Source organism: Phalacrocorax aristotelis, chromosome W, assembly GCF_949628215.1.
Source record: "Phalacrocorax aristotelis chromosome W, bGulAri2.1, whole genome shotgun sequence".
Classification (NCBI taxonomy): domain Eukaryota; kingdom Metazoa; phylum Chordata; class Aves; order Suliformes; family Phalacrocoracidae; genus Phalacrocorax; species Phalacrocorax aristotelis.
The window spans coordinates 5,612,734-5,635,285 of NC_134310.1; the positions used below are offsets into that span (position 1 = coordinate 5,612,734).

The window sequence follows — 22,552 nt, forward strand, 5'->3', positions numbered from 1 at the left end:
AGGCAGGGAATATCCGAGTCAACAGAGTAGCATCCTTTCACACTGTTTCATTTACATCAAAAGACAAAGTGAAGTTTATAAAGAGAGGTGTCACTTCAGTGTCAGTGTTATCCTTTTTTCAGGGGACATGTTTGCAACTGCAGTACAGATTAGCTTTTCCCAGGAGTAAATTCAGCTGAAATGAAACAATCACATCTGCTGATTGCAAACACCCAGTATTTCCATACCCACAAGTGTACCATCCCTAGGAAACGAGCTGAAAATAGAGGCTTACCAGCAAGAAGTACAAGGCACTTGCATTCTAGCAGCCATTTTTTGTTTTATTATTTAAAGTTATGAGCGCTCATCAGCTCACAAATTAACAAATTCCATTCCTGCAGTTTAGTTCAGGTTTCAGCCAAAAGGAGAAAAAAAATAGAATGTAGCTAAACTAACTCTGCACTTTACAGCTCAATAAAAGTTAAACCTCATTGCTTTATAAATAAATGTTATAGTTAACACTGCAAAAATGTAATGGCAGACCTACAATATCTTTAAGGGGCAGAGAGCATTGGATTATTGAGGCATATGGATATGCTGGCTTATAAATACAAGTAGAGAAGCTTCAGTAGCATATAGTGCATGGTTGTTTATCAGGGTTCTGCTCTCCCAATCTTGACCTTTCCCAAAGCCCAGAGGCAGCTGCTTCACCCCCAACTGCACTTTCTACTCTGCCCGGGGCCAAGAAATGAGCCACAGGCTGCCAAAGCCCAGTCACTCCCCCTGCAAGAAGATAAACTGCTGGAACAGCATCATGTTTACCAACACTGACTGTTTACCACCAAGGAGGGTTCTGCTAATGGAGGCAAATACCTACCCTGAGACTACAGATTTAAAAAGAAAACCAAGTTGTGTGCAGATCCGAATTAAAGAAAGGAGCTTGCCCAAATAGTAGCCATATGAGATTTCAAATTCAGTCTTGGAAGTAGCACCATCCTCAGTAAAGTTGCAAAAAGAACCAAAAGCCAAAACCAGATGCTAACAACCCACTCCACGTAGGTTTTCAGAATGGGATAACTAACAGAGCCCAACCAGCTGATACTAATAAACCTCAGAAGAACAAGGAGGCACCTTTAACTTTCATTTTTCTCTCACTTCTTCCTTCAGACTACCCTCATGCAAACATGCCACCAACACTCACCTGCTTTAATAACCCCCCAAGAACCGACCACACTACAAGTACCTCCCATCCTAGAGGGCTTGCAAGAGCACATCCTGAAAACATGGTTCAAAATGCACTAGTTTGGCTCTGAAACCTGGCCATATCCACCCTGTACAGCTCAATCCCTGCTGACCTCTGGAGCTGAAGGACTTCCACATAGTGAAGGGAGTGAACGTGTCCAGAATGGGCAAGCTAAGGGCCTGAATGCCACAGTAGTGTTTTGTTTTTAAGGTAGCAGTTTTTCCACCCCATTCATAAAATCCAACATCTATTGATGAAACTATATAACCAGAACTGACCTTACTATATCTTACAGGATTGAAGAAGTCTTGCAGCATAGATAGGGCCTGGCTCTAAAAGAGAAAAAATAACCCAGGTTCATGGACAATCATTGAAATCTCAGGCCTTTAACACCACTTGCTATTTGGCCAACCAAGGGAGGAAAAAAAACAAACCCAAAAACATCCTCAGCATACCCAGCCCTACTGCCATGCAAGGCAACTACCTCAGCAGAGCACAAGCCACTCAGCTGTTAGACTCGTACTGTACCAAATCTGAGAAGGGGGTGGGGAAAGAATTAGTTGGAAGATTACTTTATTCCTCACTTGCATTCCTATCTGTTTGGTATTTGGGATGGGAAGGGCTAGAGCATGTGTGTGATGTGTAGCTGCTCCAAAGCTTAACACTGAGTTAATCCAGCACTAATGGGAGAGACAGCAGGTCCCAGGGATCTCCATTTTCCTTCCCTCTCAGGACAAGATGGTTGGCATGGGATAGGGATGGGGCTGCGGCCTTCTCTGGATACAGTGCACTGGAGATATCTGGTACCTGAAGATGACAACAATGAGGGACAGCCATGAGCTCTCGAGCCTCCGCCTCCTCCCCTACCCCTGCGCACACCAGCTTGATGGTGACAGATGAGGACAAAGCTCGCAGCTCATCTCAGCACAGCAACGGCCTTCGGCACCTAGGCAAGGATGGCCTGAGATCTCAGGCTGCACTACCTCTGCGGGGTGAAACAGGTGATGGGAAAGGCTGGGGACTTCAGCTCTCTCGCCCTAGTGCAGTTCAATGAAGGCTTCCAGCTCCTCGGGGATGAAACCCTTGTAGGGAATCTTGTGCTTGTCCAGGGCACGAGCAGCAAGGCACTGGAGGGTGATGTAATTGAAGGGCTGCATCATGCTCTTAGTGAGCAGCTTCTCATCCAGCAGCTCATAAGCAGTCTGCTTGAAGGCATTGGTGGCATCCATATGGGCTCCAGCCTCCATCAGGGCACTCATGATCAGCGGGCAGTTGTTGCGGGCAGCAACATGCAGCGGGGTGTTGTTGTCATAGTCACGGCTATCTGGGTCAGCCCCACACTCCAGAAGCAAGTTCACAACGTGGAGCGATGGGAACTTGCCCACGGGATAACGTCCCACTGTGGTGGTATCTTTGTCCGCAGCCATATGCAAAGGAGTGAAGCCATTCTTGGCCCGGGGGCTGCACTTTAGCAGGCGGTAGATAGTCTGGCGCTTCTGGTGCTCCTGCTCCGGGGTGCACTCCACCTTCTCCAGCAAGAAGACCAGATGGAGGATAATGGCCAGTGTCTTGGTGAACTGTGCTGAGTCAACTACGGGGTCCTTGCCATGCACAAGCGCCCTCTCCACCTCCTGGACACCTTTGTTCAGTACTCCCATGAGGTCAGAGAAGCCCAAGTGGGTAGCTAAAGTGCCTTTGGAGCGGTCCTGAAGCACATAAGAGAAAAGCTCAGCAAAAGAAAGGAAACTGCTGGCAGTCATCGGGCTGAGAGGCTCCAGGTTGCCTTGCTGCATGTCCAGAGCATACTTCCACAAGTTAATGCAGCGTTCAAAGTTGCCTGAGTCAGCATAGACTGCCCCTCGGTAACGGATGTAATAGGAAGTGTCTGGGTGGGAAGGACCCAAGATGCGCTCTCTAATCAGCAGTGCCTGCATGCGCATCTCATCTGGATCAGTAATCAAGGCTTCCAGTTCCTCCAGTGAACTCACCTCCCGGGAATAGTCGTAGGCCAACACCAGCTGCCGGGGCTCAGGTTTAGGCAGGTATTGCCCACCCTCACACCGAAGCTCCATTGCCCTTCGCCAGTACTTGTGGGCTCCCAAAAGGTCACGTTTCTTATCCACAAATGTAGCACCCAGCAACTCCAGTGCTTCCACAGCAGCCTCTCGAGTGCAAAACACGTTAGGGACCTGCTGTTCATCCTGACTGGAAGCTGAGGCACAACATCTCTCACACCCCTCTTCATCACAGCCCTGAGGAGTCTCCTTGTCTGTGCTGTAGCACCTCTGATGGCTCCCACCAGATGCACAGGACCCACTTTGGTTCCCTGCAACGTCCTCCTCCTCCTGCTGCAGCCCTCCTTGGATGAGGTACTCCACAACGTTGGTGTGACCGGTGACGCTGGCAGCTAGCAGTGGGGTCATGCCATAGCCATCTTTCTCCATGCGGGCTTTGGAGCGGAGCAATAGCTGCAGGATCTCCAGGCTGCCAGACTCAGCGCAGTCATGCAGGGCCGTATTCCCCTTCACGCTCCGACGGTTGACATCAGCCCCTTTCTCTAGCAAGTAACGTGCAATTTCCCGGTGCCCTTTGTAGCAAGAAATCATCAAACAAGTGTGTCCGTGCCGGTTGGCTACTTCCAGGTCAGCCCCGCGCTCTCCAACCAAGTAGCGCACAATCTCCAGGTGCCCATCAAAGCAAGCGGCCCGCAGCGGCGTGGAGTTGGTCAGCGTGGTCTGGTTCACCGACGCGCCGTGATCCAGGAGGCTGCGTACCACCCCCAGGTGCCCGGCAGCAGAGGCTGCCCAGAGCGGCGGGGCCCCCTCGATGGTCTCTCCATCGAAGTTGACCGAGCCGCCCTCCTCCACACGGGCGCCGCAGTGATCCAGCAGGTACTCCACCACCTCCAGGTGCCCGTGCCGGGCGGCGATCAGCAGCGGGGTGCTCCCTCCCCCGGGGCCGTCGCCCCCACCGGGCCCCGCCGTCAGCGCCTCCAGCTCCTCCCGGCTCCGGCTCCCCAACAGCTTCTGCAGGAGCTTCAGCTTCCCATCGCGGGCCGCGTTGTACACAGCCGTGCGCAGGTCCATGGCGACAGGGGCCGCGGCGACCGCACCGGCCACCTTCTGGCCATGAACCGGCTGCTTCTCCACGCCCCCAGCTCGGCCCGGGGCAGGGAGTGGGTGAGGGCGGCCCCCCGGGGCGGGGAGGAACCCTGCGGGGCCGGAGGCGCCCGGCGAGACACTCCTCACCTCAGCACGGTAACCTTCAGTCTCTTCGCCCGGCCGCCATCTTAGGTTGTAACGCGAAACAAAATGGCGCCCGTAGGGACCCAGGGGCGGGGCGGGAGGAGGACGATGGGAAATGGAGTCCGGCGCCCGGCCGGCCCCGCCGGAGCCGCTCCCCAGAGACTCGGTTTCCCGGCAGGCAGCGGGACCGGGGCGGCAGGCGGAGCCCGGGGCCGCTCCGCCGGGCCCCGCGGGGCACCCTGGGACGTGTAGTCCCGCTGTCCCCTCATGGTCGCCGCTCCCCGGGGATCCCGGGAGCGCCGAGCCTGCGCTTCCCAGCGCGCACCGCGCCACCGCGGGGGCTGCTGGGGCGGGCAGCGGGATGGCGGCGGCGGCGGCGCCGGGGGTCTGGGGGCTTGGCTCGTCCCCCGCCTCGCTCCCACCCAGAGCGGCCGGGGCCCAGCCTGCCGCCGGTGGCTGTGCCACCCCGCGCCTCTTGCGGGGGAACAAGGCCGGCCCGGAGCCGCCGGGGGGCTCGGGCCCGGGGCGGGAGGGAGCGGAGCCCCGTGTGAGGCGGAGCCTGGGGGCGGGAAGGAGACCCCGGCCCTTGTGCCAGGGCGTCCTGCAGGGTGGCTCGGGATCCCCCTCGCTGGGCAAAGGGGACGCGACCTGGGCTGTCAGAGGCTTTGTGTAACTTTACAGCGTGTGGAAATTTCATGGGAGGTTTTATTTCTGTTCAAGTCCTTTATCCACTTCAGCATACGACAGCTACACAGCGTGCTAGTACAGCGTTAGTGCTAGCTAGTACAGCATAGCTAGTACAGCTAGTAGACACAGTCTTGTATATTTTTAATTGTAGCAAAATCATTTGGGTTCAGTAGAGCATTTTAAAGTCCAGCTTTTCTGCATAGGACAAGACAGTCTGGAGGTAGCGAAGCCTCGTCCCTAACAGCAAACGCAGATTTATTCCCTTTGACCCCTGCCATAGGACAAGATGTACAGCTTTCTGTGTTCCTGAATGATAATACGTGGCTGGAGTGAGGGAAAAACATTCAAGGCAAAAAATAGCCTAGCTTAGATGGGCGAAGCTTTAGTTACCAGAACCTATTTTTAGGGCATAAGTTGAATTTAAGTGGCTCTAATCTCTATATGGCAAACTGGCACAGGTTTTCTGTTGTATTTTATTTATAACTGTTGCTTCTCTTTTCCAGGGAAATAAGATTAGCCTCATTATTTCCATTATTATTATTTTGTCTGTCATTATTATTCAGTCCATCCATCCACCCACCCATTTAGGTCTTGTCTGGAATTACCTAGGATTATCCTGCTAATGCATGTTGCCTTCACGCAGAATATAATTTTTGTTGCTAAGAAACTGCTTTTGCATAACAGACAGCGTGGGCCTAATTTTCACTTCAGCAGCTGTTAAAGTCAACGGGAGCAGCAGGTGCTCAGCGCTCCTGAGAGCCAGAGCCAAAGCGTCCGTGGCAGAATTCCCGCACAAGGTCTGACCGTGCCTGCGAGCGTGCCATCTACACGTGCGATGTGCTCGGGGATGCAGCGGCTTCGCACGCGAAGGGAAAAGGAGCAAAGGTGTCTGAGCGCCGTCCGTGTGTCCGTGCTGTGCGAGCGCGGTTTCCTGCACACCGGGACAGCAGGAGCGGCTGGGTGCGCTGGAATATTTCCTAGGTGGGAGTACTCCCATGTCCCCTCTGCACGCAGATGTGGTAATACCCCTATGGTCACAAGCTAAAAATTGTGTTCTCGTACGTAAATAGCTGCCGGCAATGAGTTTGGGTGCGTGTGATCCGTTTTAATATTAACGTGTCAGCCTTCACGTGCGTGTCTGTGTGTGGCAGCTCACTGCATGCAAATATCCAGCGCTGAACGCGGGAGCGGGCTGCGCATGTGCGGGGCTGCGTACCTGCATGCGTCTCCGTCCCCACTTGCCAACATCCATGTGTGAAATCCACAGCACTTAGGCTGTTTATGCTGCGGGTCAAGGCACAGACACGGTGACATTTCCTCTCCCTGCTGGCTCTTTCATGTTGCTATGGTGATCAGATGCACTCACACTTTTATCTGAAGTATCTATTAACTAAAGCTTCCTATTAATTTCTCCTCTGTAGAATGCATATGGAATTCACCGGAACACCAGGTAGGCTTTTTAGGTCCCAAATTTACATCAGAGCCTGCCCCCGGTTCTTGGGTGGGCTGCCAGAAACATCACAGGGTGGAAGTGCAGTTGATAAAATGTTTTTTCCATTAAGAAATTGCTTAGTAATGAGAAAGAGAATAATAAGCACAAGGACTAGTGTCACAACAGCCTCTCCCTGTAGATCCGTGAATATGAAACGTACTCAAGCCTCAACACCTTGCCCCGACCCAGCTGTAAATGGATTATTTGATCTGGGAAGTCAAAGACAGCCGAACGTGGGGGCACCCTCGCTGCTCGCCTGGAGCAGATGGGCTGTAGCTGCATCCTGGAAGATCTGGGGCAGGATTTTGACTCTGCGAGGGGCAGAAACCAGAGACACCCTGGTTCGTCCTGAGCAAATTCCTTTGTCACCTCGATTCTCCTGTATCCTTTGGCTTCTCTTACTGAGGTCACCACCGAAAGAATTAGTGTCCCGAACTAGGGCACCGGGGTGATGGAGGCTCTCCTGAACCAGATTGGCATCAGAGGTGCAGCTCCTGCTTCCACTGGCACAGCAATTGGGTATAAAAGATCTGCCAGTGTGTAACACCCCATCTAAAAGTGAGTGAAGTGCTGCAATGGGCGACCGTACGCAGGGGTGCTTCCCGTGTCCTGCAGAGCTCGAGCTACTGCTGCTTGTCAGAGAAGCTGCCGGGAAACCTTCCTCTGCAAGTGGGAGCTACAAGTTACGCAGGGTGGATCTGAACATGTGGGGTAGAAATGAAGGGCTCAAAACTATCACGTCCCTCATCTACAGAATACGTCCTCCACAAGGCCCTGGAGACTCCTGTGAAGGTTTTGTAGGGTAATGCAGATAAAGCCCCAGCCAGTATTCTGAGAATATAGAGGGAAATTAAATACCCACCAGAGGAAGAGGAGATAAAAAATGAGATGTTTTGACAGGACTGCCAGATTGTGTGGCAGGAGGGTTAATTTTTTTGGAAACTGCCATTTCATATTCCCTTTCAGACAAGCTGAATTACACAGTACTGGCTGCTGGAGGAGTTGCATAATTTTCTTCACAGAAATAATGACAGGGTACTTAAAAAGCAAGTGAATGGACAGCTAAAGTATTGGGCAGAGACTTAAGAAATCTAGGCTGAGACCCCACCTTTGCTAGAGATTCCTTTGGTGACCTTGGGCTGGTCATTTAATCTTCCTGTGTCTTATTTCCCTGCCAATAACGGGAATAACAATTGTTCTTTGTCTGTTTGGCTTCTTTAGGCTGCAAACTTGGAATTCACAGGTTGCATCTTCTGTGCTTATAGGGCAACCAAAGCCAAAGAGCTTCAATTCATGCTAAGGTGACTGAGACAACCATAATGTACAAAGTAGGTAACAATAAAAGGGCTTGGATATATAATTTGGAACATTTTTATCATGAAAGGCTTAAAAGTTTCTAATCCATTGTTCCTCATCTCTTCCCTCAAAATGCAGAGAAGTTTGGATCTGTGCTAAGAGTTCCTAAAGCATATAAATAATTTAGAAACCAAGTCCATGCTGATTTACTGAATCCCCGAGGTACTTCTGAGACTGTGAGCAGATAATTTAGATGCCTGCAAAATTCTCTGCCAGGTCTTTGTGCTCAGTCTGTCACAGCATTAAGGGTTAGCAGCAGACTGAGTTGAGATCCTCATTTTTTTAAGTTTAAATTTAGGTTTGCAGGCAGCTGTGTACCAAGTTTTTCTTAATCTCTTCAACTTTTAGGGGTTTGTCTGATTTCCAGAAGTCAGCGAAGATGGCTTCTTGCTGCCAGGTCCAGCTGAAGACAAGATCTTCTATATAGTTAAGCAACTACATGAGAAATTTGCTGTACAAAGGGAACAATTCTAAAAATAGCGAGAAATGGCACCATGACATTAGCGGGAACAATGACCCAATACCCAACCTGCTGCAGGGGCTTTTGTCCTATAACTACTTTCATCATTAAGGCTTGTGATGACATTATTTTCTGTGCTTCTATAGGGCATGAGGCCGCAGCTACCTGGAAGGAAGGATTTTGATGAGACTGCAGAAGATGAACAAGCAGGAGAGGCACGTCGGGTAACACTAAATCAATGTAGTTTCATTTACATTAGACACCAGCCTGGCAATTTCAACATTAATGGTTGCACTGCTGCCCTCTGAGTTTTTGTAGACTTAATATCTCAGCGGGGGAGTAAAAGAGAGGGGGAGTGTGAGTCGTTCTTGCTTATGATACATGGATCTTTTCATGCATCATCAAAGGACAGCAGTTTGTGCAGTTGTTAAATTCTTTTGGCAATACATTTCCTGGGATAAGCATTGCTCTGCTCCTGCCTCACAGATTATCCAAGATGATAATAGCAATAGTATCTTTGGATCCCTCCTTCTCCCAAACGGAAAGGACAAAAGAGTGGCTCTGAGGCAAATGGCAAGGTAGCAAGAGCATTGGATTTGGACCTAAGCCTTAGGTTCCCTGTGCTTTTGTGGGGCTACGGATTTCCTTTGTGTGTGTTGGCAAGTTATCACCCCTGTCTCCTGCCACAGCTCTCCTGTGTAACATGCAGCTACCTCGTAGGGGTCGTGATGGAATAAAGTACTCAAATACGAAAGCGATGGGGGACATACAGACTTCGAGATAGGCAGAGAACTTTTAGCATCTTCCTAACAGACGTGAGTCACTACTTCCTTTTACAGAGGCACCAGGTGAGGCAGAGACTGGCATAAGAAGTTGCAACAGGTCAATAGACACGTAGGAAACAGGACCCGCTCAATACCAGCTGCAAAGAAAGAAGTATTAGGACCCACTAAGAACCTGGATGTTATTGACTGGCTTCAAGGACTGTAAAGTATGTTTGTAAACTACAAAGCACAGAGATTTGGAGGTCAGTGGACTGTCGTCACCCTGTAGGCATCTGCTCTAATACGCTCTGGTGCTCTGCTGCACCAGCTCTGCAAATAATTGTTCAAGTAGGGTTCTGTTTTCAAGTGACCTAGCTGAAGGAAAAGCTGAAAGGACTTCAGTTTCTAAATCGCATACACCATAATAACAATGACAAGTGTGCAATGCTGAGCATGTCCTGTTTAGGTTAAACAAGAAACAGACAAAATGCTTTACAGCACCAACAACCCAAATTATTAAAGACATTTCAGTACTTACTTTTACCACTGGCCTCGGCAGGATTCAGGAGTTTCATTTTCACACCTAAATACCTTTGAAAATAGAGGCTCTGGGTGGTATCTAAATTTTGCTCTTTTCATGTTTTAAAACCCTGTTGGAAGCAAAGGACTAGACTTTCAAAACAATCCCCTCCAGGCATCAAGGTACAAGCAGGGTCTCTGAATGCCCAGCAGACCTCTGTGCTCTCAGCAGATGGTGTTTGAGTCCTAACTCTGCCACAGGTTTATTGTGGGGTCTTTGAGAATAGTTGATTTCTACGTGAAATCACATTGATGTTAAAGTGGCTGAGTGCCGTGCTTAGGGAGGGCTGCTCAGGCTGCAGGATGCGCCCCACAGCTTGGTTCTTCACACACACTCCTGTTGCTTCACTCAGAACCCAAATTTGGTTAACTTCAAGGAGATGGGAAATGAGGAACAGAATATGTCACGATACGACGTCCAGCATACCAAAGCACTTAAATATGTACTTAGCTTTCAGGTCCGGAGCGGCTGCAGCGCAGACAGGGCTCTCTGTGGGCAGCGGGACAGCTGCTCCATTCCCAGCCCATCCCCTGCCAGCAAGGGTGCAGGTCTGTGCTGTATGGCAGGCTATGATTTGTTGTCACCTTTATAAATCAGAACAACAAAATCACTAGTCTTCCACACAGAGCCAGACCACCGAGAGCAGCGCTTTCTCCTCAGTGACATCCTCCTTCATGTCTTCTTCTGTTATCCTTCCTCAGTTGTTCTCATTCATTCCACACTTGTTTCTCATTTCAGGAATGGATGCTGCCCTTTGCAGTGCAAAAACCCCCAGTGTTCTGTGTGAGGCTGTGTCAAATCCCACTATAATTGTCTGTCCAATTTTGTGACTGTAGCTGTGAGTTTCTGCTCCATTTTCTCACTCAGGAGACTATATATGCCTATAAAAATTTGGATAATGTTTTTTTCAGGGATATCAGGGCTCAGCAGGGTCTCCTTTTTCCTTACCCTATGATAAACTTCTCCAGGAGTGCTCTGTCAACCTGTCTCTCTCTCAGTTGTATTTTGGTCTGACTAAAATAAGCAAATGCAATATATACTCGGGAATGCTAGAGAAAAGGAATCAGTGACGAAAAAGATAATGATAGTGCCAAGTTCTCTGGAATCCTACTGAGAGACTGATTTAAGCAAGAAAAACAAAACCTTTTCACTGTTTCTTTTTCTCTGAACTTGTTGATGAGCAATCTTTATTTCACCCCAGGTTTAGCTTTGCTTCCACCGCTCAGCTTTTTTCTGTTAATACCTCACATATGGCACAAATAAGGTGTGAAAGGACAATGCTGGCTCACCTCCATGGAAAGGATCTTGCTTTATTCCTTTCAACCGCCATTGTCCGAGTGAGGCTTACTTACCTCAGCCACTGAAATCAAACGAGGGACAGCATCCCTCCCATCTTCAAACCAAGCCTGTTAAATATACTTTTGTAAGCAGTTGTAAATAAAAGGGAAAGAAACAAAAGTATCCTTCAACAGCCTCGGCTCTGCAGAACTGCTGTGGTGAAAGGCTCCTTTCATAGAAGGAGAAAGAGCATTCAGCGAAAGGAGAGGGTTTGCTGCTGCTGACAGAGGTTGTGCCCCATGCGTGCTCACAGACAGCAGTCCAGTCCCTCCCTCCCTCCCTCTTTTTTTTTAAACATATGTGCTTTCTATGGACACTTTAATCAAACTCCAGATGGGTTGTTTCAATCTGGGGATTTGTGCTGCTCAGGAGATAACAGTCCATTGTGCCAGCCTAGGTGTGTTTGTGATAACCAGAGCTGATACCAGGAGATGTCCAGGTGGTCTTATTTAACAGGGGGTATTAGTGATACTGCCGTTGTCCAGGAAATCAGATAAAACCACGGCCCAGGTGTTACCCTACACCGTGTTTGTGTAATGACATTGCCAACTGCTGATTGCTACCTACATTAAAATAGAGACCAAACACTGCAGAAGGGCGATATTTTCTCGTACAAGATTGCCATCATCCCCAAACTTCCCGGGGTGCACCGTTTAAAGCGCAAAATTTAATCTGAATATAAAGTGGAACAGCAGTGAGCATGCACCCCTTGTTCACACTGAACGCAGCTTTTCTCTGATACCTGCCTGTTCCTGGCCTTGGATTTCCTAAACAGAGGCATTTCCTCTAAACCGTTGTGTATTTTCCTCTCTGCCCTACCACAGAGTGTTCTCAAATGAAAACGCTTTGGGGGGCGAGACAGTTTTTAGAAATAAGCTGCCTAGGACAATTCAGTATTCTGCCAAGGATAATTACAAGAGAGAATGAATTGTAAAGATGATGACCTTGAAAGAGAGAAGATAGTTTGGGAAATGCTAACCTGGACTGTAATTTCAGGTGACAAGAACACTTTACAGCCCTTTTTCTGGAACGATGCTGCCCAGCACAGAGATACACCAGGTCCACAGAGGGATTTGCCACAAATTATCGCTAGACAATCACATAATAATCAAGATGGAAAAAGTAACTGCTCATCTTGAGCAAGGGATGAGGTCCTCTGCTGTTTATACACATGCATTCCCTCTTTGGAGCGAGGTACTTAGTAGAAAACATAAATTTCAGGCTCAGAGGTGCGCGAGGCTTTTGTCTAGACTTCAGATACCGTGATCTGTCTCTGTAGGGCCATATTTCTCAATGTGATATTTTTCAGGATGGGAGCTGCCACTTCTAGTTTGTCCCAAAGATTTCAACAGTGTGGAAGCTTATGGCTCCTTGTAACCGTGGCAGACGAACCCCATGACGCTGAGAGGCCGCTGTTGATTCTTTGGCACTGTTTATATAGATAGGATCTAAACTTAGCTACAGAACATGGTGAAAAAAAGCCTGGTTAGAAAGAGTGGGGATGCAAGAGCTTAGCCTCCGGCTATCTTAGGAGAGGCTGGCCCATCACAGAGAGATCCCCAGCTGCACTTCCAGGCTGTAAATTAAACAAACAGTATTTCCTATATACCAGACCACAGGGATGGTAGAAGGAACAGTGTGGCCTTATTGCTGTTATTTCCTTTGGTTTCAATCTCTGTCCTCTGCCCCCCACCTCCTTCTCAGACTAGTGGTGCCCACTTTACCCGATTTGTTATTTATTACAATGGTTTAAAGAGAGGCAGGGGGGAAAATGCTCAGTGCAAATTATATTTTGAGCTGTTGTGCTTTGCCTTTTTGGCAGATAATAAATCTCTCTGGCAATGCTCCTCTGTATAGGATTTGTCATTAAATGCAATTAAACAAACCCTGCAGGTGTCCATGATCAGGCCTGCAGCAGGCCATTCACAACTGCAATGTTGTTATCATCCTGACAACAAAACACCAGATATTTCCTGAGCTCCTCTGATCGATGAGCTTGCCTGACTTGGAACTGGAGGGAGGAGAGAAGGGGGAACAGAGCAGTTCAAATGCTCTTTAGACTTATTGATGAAAAAGTCAAAAAGCTGCTCAGCAATCAGAGAGAAGGTGGAAAGAGAAAAAGGCAGAGGAACAGCAGGGCTGAAAGGAGAAAATGAGAGGAGTGTTTGGGAGCAAAAAGATAGAAATGAGGCACTACATCACATGGTATCCATCTACCCGATGATTTTGTTAATGCACAAGACTAGAATTCAGGAGGCAAGGAAGGTATTTTAAGTATGACTCTTCTCATGTAACTTTAGCCTATTAACAGTTAGGCTTTTAGTGTCAGACTGAGTCATGTAGGCTCCCTTTGCAGTCAGTGCAAATATTAATCTTGCCCTAAGGCAGGACTTGACTGGTAGGTTGACTTGTTGCGCAGACAGATCTGTCTGTCTCCATCAGCTGTAGCCGAATGGTTGGATCAGATACCCAACTAATTGCAAATCCCACCCGTAACGGCCAGAGGAACTGGCTTTTGCTGAATGCATGTTCCTTTCTATCTTCATTCATGAAGAGGCATTTCCTGGCACAGCTGTCAGGAGAGCATGCTACAGAGGCACTGCTAACAGTATTTGTAGAAAGCAGATGCAACAACATTTACACCAGAATCGTTGTGTGCTCTGACCATCGGGACAGAGGAAAAAAAGTCCTGTGGCTTATGTCAGCCATCCCAGGCAGGCTGCAGAGTATGAAGGTCAGAGATTCACCAGGGACGAGCTGCCACCAGGTCCAGCGAGAGAGGACATTTTGCAAACACCAGTCAAATTATTCTGCCTGAATCATTTGCTCAGCTCAGCCTCAGGATGCTCTCAGGATGAACCTCTTTCTATTCTCACCCCAGGAATCCTAGTTTAGCCCGGTTGATTGCTGGGGCACATACAGAATTGCAGCGACAAGAGATAGTTTATATTACTGTAGTGCCTTTGCAAATGCAAAGTACCACAGAAAGTGAGCCTTTCAGGGTTGGATAAAGGGAGTTAAATGAGTAGGCTTCAGTAGTGCGTGTGCATATGTAGAGTGTAAGGGATGATTATTTACTTCTACCACAAAAAGCTTTTTTCAGGGTCTTTGACTAATTATGCAAAGGTGATGTGCTGAGTTTTTATAGCCTCATCTGAAATGCCCAGTAGGACAAAGAGCATGAAACGCTGTTTACTGGCATCAGAGATGAAGTCAAGATTATGGCGGAAGGAGCCAGGATTTCTCCTACCAATGCGTGGGCCTCAGGATGACAGTTTCCCCAGACCATGCACCTAGGTCGCTGTGCAGCGCCAGGATCTGGCGCCCTGGTTGCTAGGGCAGTCCAGATTTCTATCCAAAGAATGTCCTTTCTTTCTTACTCCCCTCCTCAAACACTGGAGGATTTCCCTCTACCAGCTTGTGCCTCCTTTCCACATTTTATTAGCATTTGATCTGCTGTTTTGTGCCATTAGCAGACCAATGTGCATTTATCTAGTGGCACAAGTCAGCGCTGGTCTATTGAAGCGAGCAGAAGTGCCCCGTTCCTGTGGTACCACAGAATTTGTCCCTCAAGCCTGTCTATGAAGTGTCAATTCACCAGACGCACGGGTGGTTCCCCAGCTGTGGTCCTTGGGTCAGTGGTGGTCTGCAAGGGCACGGAAAGATCCTCAGCTACCAGTAGTATTTATGAATAAGTGCATTTTGCGTGGCTTCACCTACAGGTCTTGGGGCCATTTGAGGTGACACTGGGTCAGAACGTTTGGGAGCCATGCATGTATGCAAAAACAGCAGCCTTACTGGTAACACGGCATTGCACCTCTCTAGTTTCTTCCATTTCCCTCAGTTTCTGCCTAGAGTCTGCTCTGACACATCTGCCGAAATCTAGAAACATCTCTGATCTACTCCTCCCAGATGCTGTAGGATTTGCACCGGAGTGACAAAGCCGAACACAAAGGGATGTGCTCTTTTCTAGGGGAAAAAAGACAAGAACCGGCATGTCCCGGCTGCCAGTCTGAGGAGCCCAGTGACTGTTAATGAGTGTCACTGGGACAGATCTTCAGCTGGCGTAAATAAGCACTAGCTGATTGCAAGTCCGCAAGGACTTCAGTGAAACTATGTTGATTTACACCAGAAGAGCGGCTGGTCCAGGGCTCAGGCTGGCAGGGGAAAACCCCCTGGAGTTTCCATCAGTGGGTGTGAGAGCGGGGTAGAAGCTGGCTGCATGCATGAAGGGGTGCAGAAAGCAAATAAAGGGAAGAATGGGAAATGTACGTCTTATTGGATTGACTTCTCCAACAAACACTTTTTTTTCTTCTTTCCACTTCCCTTCTTCCCCACCTCCAGCAGCTCCTCTCACGCGCTCCCTCTCCATGCCGCTCATCTCCCTTTGTGCACCTCTTACCCGCACTCTCCTCTCTAAACAGGTGCAGTTGCCACTCAATAGACTTTAATTACCACTTCAAGGGCTCTCACCAGGGTCTGTTGGGAGGGTGGAGATGAATTTTCCTGAGGATTATGCATATGTCTGGGTTCTTTTTAGTCAGATGGCAATATTGTTGTCAGTCTGTATCCTTCGAGAGGTTGTTTCTTCGTGTTCTCTCTGCTTGTGTTAACGAAAAGCAAAACTGCTGATGAAGAAATAAAACCCAGCCATTACCTAGATTAATTATCGGGAGAGCAAATTGGTCTATAGAAAAATATTATGGACAGTTTTAAAAAAAACAGGACTCTCAGCTGGCCTTCTAAAACATTATTTCTGTTTGCAAATAAGAGGCCCGATTTTCAGAAGTGGAGAGCTCAGCATCTCCAAAGATTTCTGTAGGAGACTGGGGTCTAAAAATACAAGTTGTTTTTAACCACTTTACCTTCTTTTTCGCTCCGTGCTCTTCCCATCACAGCTCACTGGAGAAATGCACTGTTAATGCATTCTGCCAGTACCCTGGGGGATTCCTCCAGAGTGAGCGTGTCAGTTGATTTCTGTCTTCAGCACAGTTTGCCTATGATGGAGTGTTATTCCCAATGTTTAACTAGTAACATAACATTATTTTTATTATTAAGATCCTCTTCAAAAGACAATGCTGGAGAATGCAGAGCAGAAGCTTATGTCTGTCAGATCTGCTTGAAATTGTTTGCACAGCACGTGAGCATGCACTTGTGTATAAATGGAAGCGCACACAAATGTATATACATGCTTATATGTGCCGATACATGCACCACTGGAAAAGGCAGGAGCTGGAAATACAATGGTATCTTTTGGGACAGGGAAGATTTCCAAATATTTAATAAATAATTTTGCTTTTGCTCAACATCAACATTTTAACTTTTTTTTTTAAATGAAAAGCAGGCAGGAGATTGTTTTATAGCAAACTAAGCAACATTTTCTTCTGCCAAAATTAAGCTTTTTTTCTTAAACAAGCAAATCAGCAAATTGGGGAACTAGCGTAACCAAATCTGCATTTTTGCACACGTGTTTTCCATGGAACATTTTGCCTAGCTCCAAAAGAACTGGGCATGTGCAACATCTGGGCATCTGTTTGGCACTCGCGTCTGTACTGGTCCCCTTGCATGGCAGTGTCCATGCCAGAGGGCAATACGGGGCCGTGCTCTGCCTTCACTGTCCGTGCGGGATATAGTCTGCGCTGAGCTCTTCTGCATTCATGCTACCGAGCCAGCTTGTGTCTCAGGGTTAGTTTCCAGGCTCCTCTTATCCCTTGGGCATTAGTAACCACGCAATGAGACACAGATGCTGGGCTGAGGTTCTTACGTGTGGTCGTGTCTCTGCACCCGAACGGCATTCATTTCCCATCCAACACAGCCTGCCTCCGTGCACTCCTGTCTGCTCGCAGCTCTGGGCCTTTGTTGGTATCTGCAGCGCAAAGACAGAAGAGGTGAAGGAAGGATAGATGGACAACACTGAGGGGAATATGCTGGTAAAAGAGCAGAGTAATAATAATTGCACTTCTGTCCTAAGACATCACTTTAGTCTCTGTCTGGGAATGTTCTGATCCTCCTTCCTTAGGCTCGGAGTGCAACTGGGACCTGATAAAGTAACGAGGTGCATGACGCCACGGGCTTGGTCCGGGACAATGCTGCCCGCTGGTACAGGATCCGTGATGGGAAAAGGAAGAGGCAGGACGATGTGCCTACAAGAGCCTTATCCATCTCTACGCCGCTTTCTCTGGACTTTCTCCTCCTAGGGGAATTCATTCCCCTCTTCTTCCTGGACTTCTCCACCAGGAATCCTGCAGTCCCTTCCTCTACCATTCCTGCCCTCCCCAGCCTCTGGAGATCTGCCAGCCCTCCTGACATTCCCACTCTCATTTCTGAGGTTGTGTCCTTCCCACTGTAGCTCTTTCTTTCACCTTCTAGGATTTTAAAATCCTCCTGTCCTCATCATCTCTTCCTCCCCCCCTTCCTTTTCTTGTGCATTTTGCTTTCCAGGCCCATCTACCACATGTTCTCCTCCCATTTATGTGGGACTAGGATGAACATTGATCACAGCCATCTCAAACCCATCTCTCTCTTTTTCCCAAAGAGCCAATGAAAATGTCACCCATGAGATAATCATCATGTTGCTCACGTCCCTTAATTGCTCTCAAAGTACACATTGAGGCTGCAGAGCCTCTTTGAAAGGCAGGTTCTGGCCTTTGACACATTATTGACAGGCTGTTGATAGGCCCCTTTGTTGAGGAGCAATTTTGTCCCTTTTGCTGTACAATTTTTTGGTTTTTTTTAAAGACAGCCCTTTCAGAGAGAGTAGATTTTAAAAATAGAGCTGAGCTTTGAATGAACAGGCACCAGACTTATTCCTGAGCAGCAGTGGCATACATGTGAGATGAGAGCTACCAGCATGTTTCATGCAAGACTCCATACAAGAAATCAAAGCTATGATGACTGATCGCTTCATCCTAGTTGCTTTTTATTCCTCCCCTCTTAGACCTGGTAATTAGATGTTTACTTGCAGTATATTACTAAACCATTAGATGTCTTGCATGTTCCAGTGCACGGTCCCTAGTAAACAAGTAAGAGAAAGTTGACACTCAAGCTGTGAGGCAACCCATTTGTATATATTAGTAATAATTCTTTTGTTTACCTAATGCCTGCTGATGAAAATGGACTAAGATTTCCTCGTCACAGCAGCCCTTCACCATGTCAAAAGCTGTACAGGTCTGGGGCAATTGTTGGTGTTTCTGCTGAAAGGGAATATTGAGAGCAGAACAAAGCACACTTGCTCTCCCATTACTGTCATGGGCAGAGATCCTCCATGAGCAGTGCGGAGTCTATGACACATAGCCGAGCAATTCTCATGTCAGCTACCGATTCCTGTAGTCCACACACGCTTTAAAGCCACCTCTTTAATACAAATTTATTTTAACATGCCCCCCATGCAAGCTGGGGTCCCACTGTGGTACATGCTGCATGTACATCTCAAGTTAACCCTGCTAAAGCCTCCAGCATGGCTGCACAACCGAGCTCCACTCTCCGTCTAAGTAGACTTCCAACACCATCCTTAGCAAAATCTCCAGCCTATTGGCAACTAAAACCCAATCCTGACAGAAATGAAATTCTTTCCTCTCTGAAACAATGTCCCTTGGAATGATTTTGCTGTTAATGAACCCTGACTGAGCTGCTGTATTTTGGAGCCACTGGTGTGCATTTTAACAAGGAGCTCTCTATGTGTGGATGTGCATCAACATAGCCAGCCCCTATAATGGAAGTCTGTTCAGCATTGTAAGTCCCACATTAGGCTGTGCCTGTAGGAACCCTGGGACGTTCCGCTGAGACTGCCTGAAGGTAATCATCTCTCCCAGCCTCCTGGCTGTCCCTAACCAAGTGCTCAGCTTGCATCTATTCCAGGAAACAGCTCTGGAGATTATAAAGTTTAGACCCTAATGCATTCACTAGCAACAAGGGGGGGAAAGTGCCATTTGATTATAGATGAAAAGGAAAAATGCAAGGGCCTTTGGTATTCAGAAAAATCTCCAGCGTGCTGTGATTTGGTTATTGAACCCTGTAAGGGACTGGAAGCCCTTGAACTTCACTGTTTTCTCTGAGTTAGTTCAGCCAAATCATAAACAATACTCGAAAAACATAGTCCTTCTCGAATTTGTCTTAGAATCCTGCATGATTAAAATGATGCATCGAGTACTTCCCATCACAGAAACCTATTTCATACATTACATCCACTTAAATACATATTTTTCTTGTGTGTGTATCAAACACGCACGTCATAGGGAGCAGAACATGCACGCGTTATTTAGATCAGTGTACGTTACGCAGAATGGAGTCCAGTCTCTCAAAATTTGGGAAAAGGAGTTCTTTCAAACCCGTTCCCTCAATGAAAGGCCAGCAGAAAAATATAATGCCTGTCTTCTAGAAAAAAAAATCAGCTAATTTTTAAAAGTTGTGAAATCATTAGTTGGTATCTATTGTTCTGCCTGCCTGTGTTGCACCTTGTCAGGTTATGTAAAATTTGGACATACCTCTGTCACCAAACACACCTTCATCAGCATGTAGCGAGAACTGTGCTAAAGTAAAATGCTGGCTGAATTAGATGGAGTGGATTAGAAAGATGATAAAAGATAAGCTAGGAGAAAATAAGACAATAAATAGATCTGGCAAGATAGATGGATAATCTTCCTCCCAGGCCAAACATGGCAAGACAATAACCTTTTTCTTTTCTCTAGTTCCATTTGCTCCTGGATCTCCAGAGCTTTACGAATATCACTTAATTTGGTCTTCTGGTACCCCTGTGAAATGGGTATCACAACGTCCATTTTTACAGAAAAGGGATTTTAGGTGCATTACTTAGGAATAGGTTTGAACTTAAGATTAGGGTTGTAAAAATCAATCAAACTGTTCTCTTTTGTTGGTTTGCTTCTTAGCTATCACTCTGCCTCGGGCAGTACAGTACACTGAAGGCAAGCTGGTAAAATCAGAGCGCTACAGCCATGTTTTCGCAACTCACCGCTGCCATGCTGCTGGCACAGCCGAGCGGGAGCAAGTCTTGTCCTCTCGTTCAGAGTGTGTCCCCGTTGCCGTCCCCAGCTGGGGAGAGTGGCCGTCGCCAGAGCCACGCAGCGTTCAGAGCTACGTGCGGCCGCTGTGACGGCGCAGCTCTCCTGCTCCCTTATCATGCTGTGATCTGGAGAGCAGAGGTTGCACCCAGCGATGGGATCAGGTCAACTTTCCTTCCATCCCCTGTGCTTTCAGAATATAGATTGTTTCTGAGCAAATCTAAACAACCTATATGAGCAACCGGTAAGCTCATTAAATGTTCTGGACTATGATGGTACTTTCTGAATTCAGAGAAGGCTTGTCTGAACTGTCCTTTGCTCTCCTTGCTCAGGACAAATTTCCATTGCTTCTGCTAGATTCAGTGCAAGGTCTAAGTCTGCAGCCTGCAAAGCATTGGGCCCTTTTCTGGAGCCTTTGCCTTCCAGGTGGTGACATCTTAACCGAGTGGGAGGTCCTAAGGAAAGTTTTCTATTGCTTTGTGTCATTGATTTCTCCATGTACGTTCAACTGGCAACACAGAGCAACAGAATATCTGATTAGACAGAATTACAGACCACAACATTAATAATTTTGTGAGTTTAACTGAAAAGATTTGCAATTGTTCACCCTGGGAACTGTGCAATTTTCTCCTTCTTCTTCTTAAGAGAAACTCTCCTTTTTACTTTAATGGCAGGGTGTATTGTCACCTTACGGTAGCAGGTACTGACTATTGCTTCTGATTTGGGGGGCTTGAGTCCATGCAGTTTTCATCTGGGCTGGAATCTTGTAGGTGGACTGTTCATCACGGCTCCAGATTTTCAAAAGAAGTTATCAATTTTGGACACCTTATCTTTGTGTTTGAGACACTTTGAAAGGGGGCCAATTACAAGAGAGGCAGGTGCTTAGTGGTCCCTGAAAATAATGACTAATTGAAATCTGTCACGCTGGGCACCTGAAAACACTAAATGCTTTGGAAAATCATAGGGGGTGTCCTGTTTCTGAGCATGACTTGGGAAGGCTGTACAGCCTTAAGAAACACAGGATAAAAAGAAGATCTTTGCATAACGTTGTGGAAACATCCTTTAATCCTCAGTTCAGCCAAGTGCTTAACTTCAGGCATGTTTTTGATACCTGTGGGGTTTAAGTGCTGAAGTTTCTGCAAGTGCATTTATATTTTCCTGAAGTGGGGCCTGATACCGTGTAAGTTTCTGAAGGTTTGCTTTATGAAAATTCCTAAGTCAATCTCCAAATGAAAATAAAATAAAAGGCAAAATTCTCCCCTCTATCCTGAAGTGTGATGCTGAGTAGGACGGATAAGGCTTTGCTGACCTTCTGCATGTCCATGCATTCACACGCAGAACCACAGACTGTACCATGAAATGTCTGTCCTTTGCACTTCATAAAACCCCAAAGCCTGAGTCACAGACTGTGTTAAGTGCTGAACAAACACAGAACAAAATGGCCATGCCCCAAAGAGATTACAGTCTCATGCAGCCGGGCTGCTCAGGGTGCTCTCGCCGTGGTGTTGTAGCTGTAAGGCTCGAATTAATGCAAGATTCTGCATGGCTGCCTACATGCACTTGAAAAGCAAACAAGTAATCATGCAAACAAAACCCACCCAGCTCCTCCCCTCGCCAGTCAGCAACCCATCTGAAAAATCCTTGCTTGGCAACACTTGTTAGAGCCTCCACTTATAGCTCAGAGACTGCTGAAGGCAAAATCTTGGTATTGGCGCTTAGCTGCACTACTACACACACAACTGTGCGGTCTGTTTATAAACAAGGTAAATCTAAAAACTCCATACTCATTATACACCAGGAAAGGGACTGTATCTCACAATCAAAACTCGCAGGAGCCATCTGGTCTCTGTAAATAAGGGCTACTGGAGTCAGGGTGTGAGCGTGTAGTGATTGTAGAATGTGAATAGCCCTATTCATGCAAGTAGTATAACAAGTACTAAGCCAGTAGCACGCTTACGGCTCTGCTGCATCAAAGAAAATGTGGCAGTAAGGGGTTTTTTTCCTTTTGCAGGGTCAAACTTATAACTAGGGGACTGAGCTCCTTTTGGATGCTTTCTGTGCGTACAGGAGTCAGGCTAAGGCATGCTCAGTCCCGATTCGTCAGCAGTGAACTATGGCTGGGGTTTTCAAAGCTGCTTGGAGGGTAATTCCTTTTAATCTCACTGAATGCTGAAGACTTCAGATATCCTGGGCAGCCTTAGGATACTCAAACACAAGTATCAATATTGCATATTGTATTAACTGCTCCTTAGCTATTTTTTTCTTTTCCTATTTTGTCTCTAGGCTTAAATTTAGGAAATTTTATTAAATTAATATCCCAGCACCTATTTTATTGAGGACACAAAGATATTTCAGCATCTAAAGACAGATCACTGTAATAGAATTTACCAG

The 22,552-nt window shown here is 47.3% G+C and overlaps 1 protein-coding gene and 1 long non-coding RNA gene across 3 annotated transcripts; one reads left to right on the forward strand and one right to left on the reverse strand.

The window, feature by feature from the left end:
* Nucleotides 1-299: 299 nt before the first annotated feature.
* FEM1A (fem-1 homolog A) lies at nucleotides 300-4,516 on the reverse strand. The gene is made up of 2 exons (XM_075077596.1): nucleotides 2,206-4,516; nucleotides 300-2,029 (listed from the first exon to the last, which is right to left on the reverse strand). Exon 1 carries the CDS (start codon nucleotides 4,306-4,308, stop codon nucleotides 2,260-2,262), a length of 2,049 nt encoding a protein of 682 aa, XP_074933697.1. The 5' UTR covers nucleotides 4,309-4,516; the 3' UTR covers nucleotides 300-2,029; nucleotides 2,206-2,259.
* Nucleotides 4,517-4,836: 320 nt separating this feature from the next.
* Nucleotides 4,837-12,986, forward strand: LOC142049294 (uncharacterized). Of its 2 annotated transcripts, XR_012657668.1 has the most exons (3): nucleotides 4,837-7,974; nucleotides 8,609-8,686; nucleotides 9,302-12,986. It is a non-coding gene; the product is annotated as an uncharacterized LOC142049294 (long non-coding RNA). The 2 variants fall into 2 exon arrangements; XR_012657667.1 differs by having other exon boundaries at nucleotides 4,837-8,686.
* The last annotated feature ends 9,566 nt before the right edge of the window (nucleotides 12,987-22,552 follow it).

Bases quoted from the DNA above. Each gene is read 5' to 3' on its own strand.
- FEM1A (XM_075077596.1), bottom strand. From the start codon at position 4,308: ATGGACCTGCGCACGGCTGTGTACAACGCGGCCCGCGATGGGAAGCTG.